This window comes from Suricata suricatta, chromosome 2 (assembly GCF_006229205.1).
Source record: "Suricata suricatta isolate VVHF042 chromosome 2, meerkat_22Aug2017_6uvM2_HiC, whole genome shotgun sequence".
NCBI classification, from domain to species: Eukaryota; Metazoa; Chordata; class Mammalia; order Carnivora; family Herpestidae; genus Suricata; species Suricata suricatta.
Genome location: NC_043701.1, coordinates 152,502,973 through 152,503,868, shown reverse-complemented (window position 1 = coordinate 152,503,868; position 896 = coordinate 152,502,973). Strand labels below are relative to the sequence as shown.

General features: G+C 65.0%; 1 protein-coding gene across 1 annotated transcript in view; it reads left to right on the top strand.

Moving 5' to 3' along the window:
• The window catches only part of FGFBP3 (fibroblast growth factor binding protein 3), a 1,472-nt gene extending 818 nt beyond the window's left edge, over positions 1 to 654 (top strand). Inside the window, exon 2 of the mRNA XM_029916188.1 lies at positions 1 to 654. This exon is cut by the window's left edge and continues 383 nt beyond it. Coding sequence (XP_029772048.1) covers positions 1 to 543 — 543 coding nt within the window. The 3' untranslated portion in view covers positions 544 to 654.
• Positions 655 to 896: the final 242 nt, after the last annotated feature.

The following is an 896-nucleotide window of genomic DNA, read 5'->3' as shown; positions in this document are numbered from 1 at the left end:
CTGCGCTGCCAGGACCCGGCCGGGACGCGCCACCAGTGCGCCTACCGCGGGGAGCCGGAGCGCTGCGCCGCCTACGCCGCCCGCGGCGCGCACTACTGGAAGCAGGTGCTCGGCGGGCTGCGCAAGAAGCGGCGGCCGTGCCACGACCCGGCTCCGCTCAAGGCTCGCCTGTGCGCGGGCAAGAAGGGCCACGGCGCCGAGCTGCGCCTGGTGCCCCACGCGTCGTCACCTGTGCGTCCCACTGGGGCGAGCGCCCCCCGGGATCCCAAGCCCCGGGCCAGGATCCGGGGGCGGCCCCGGGAGCCTGCGCCGGGCCCCTTCGGAGGGGCCCGACTTCCCGCCGGCGCGTCTCCCAGAGGGAAGCCCTCGGAGAAGACCAACGCCGGCAAGAGGAAGGCGGCCTCGGACCCAGACCAGGCGCGACCCCTGGGGACCGGGCCGGATCCCGAAGGACTGGACGAGAACGCGAAGCTCACCGAGACCTACTGTGCTGAGAAGTGGCACTCCCTGTGCAACTTCTTTGTCAATTTCTGGAATGGCTGAGGCTGCCAGCCTGGGGAGGAACCTGGGTGGGGGGAGGTACGCAGCCGGGAAGGAGAAGTTAAGGACATCTTAGGCCAAGAGATAAGGGATGGAGAGTGGGAGCAGTCCAGGTTCTAGAATGGGGCTGGGGGGTGGGAGGGCATGGGCCTTGGGATGAGAGTAAGGGGTATGGAGAATCTCCGACAGAGAGAGGTTAAAATTTTTTGAAGAGTCTCAACCCCGATTAAGAGCAGAAGAAATAGGGGAAACAGAAGTAGGCACACCTTAAATGTGCAAAAACTGTAGACTGGGGAGAGAGACAGGAGTACCGAGAGAGGCTGGGAAAAATAAGGGTGGGAAAGTGAGGAGAGTGA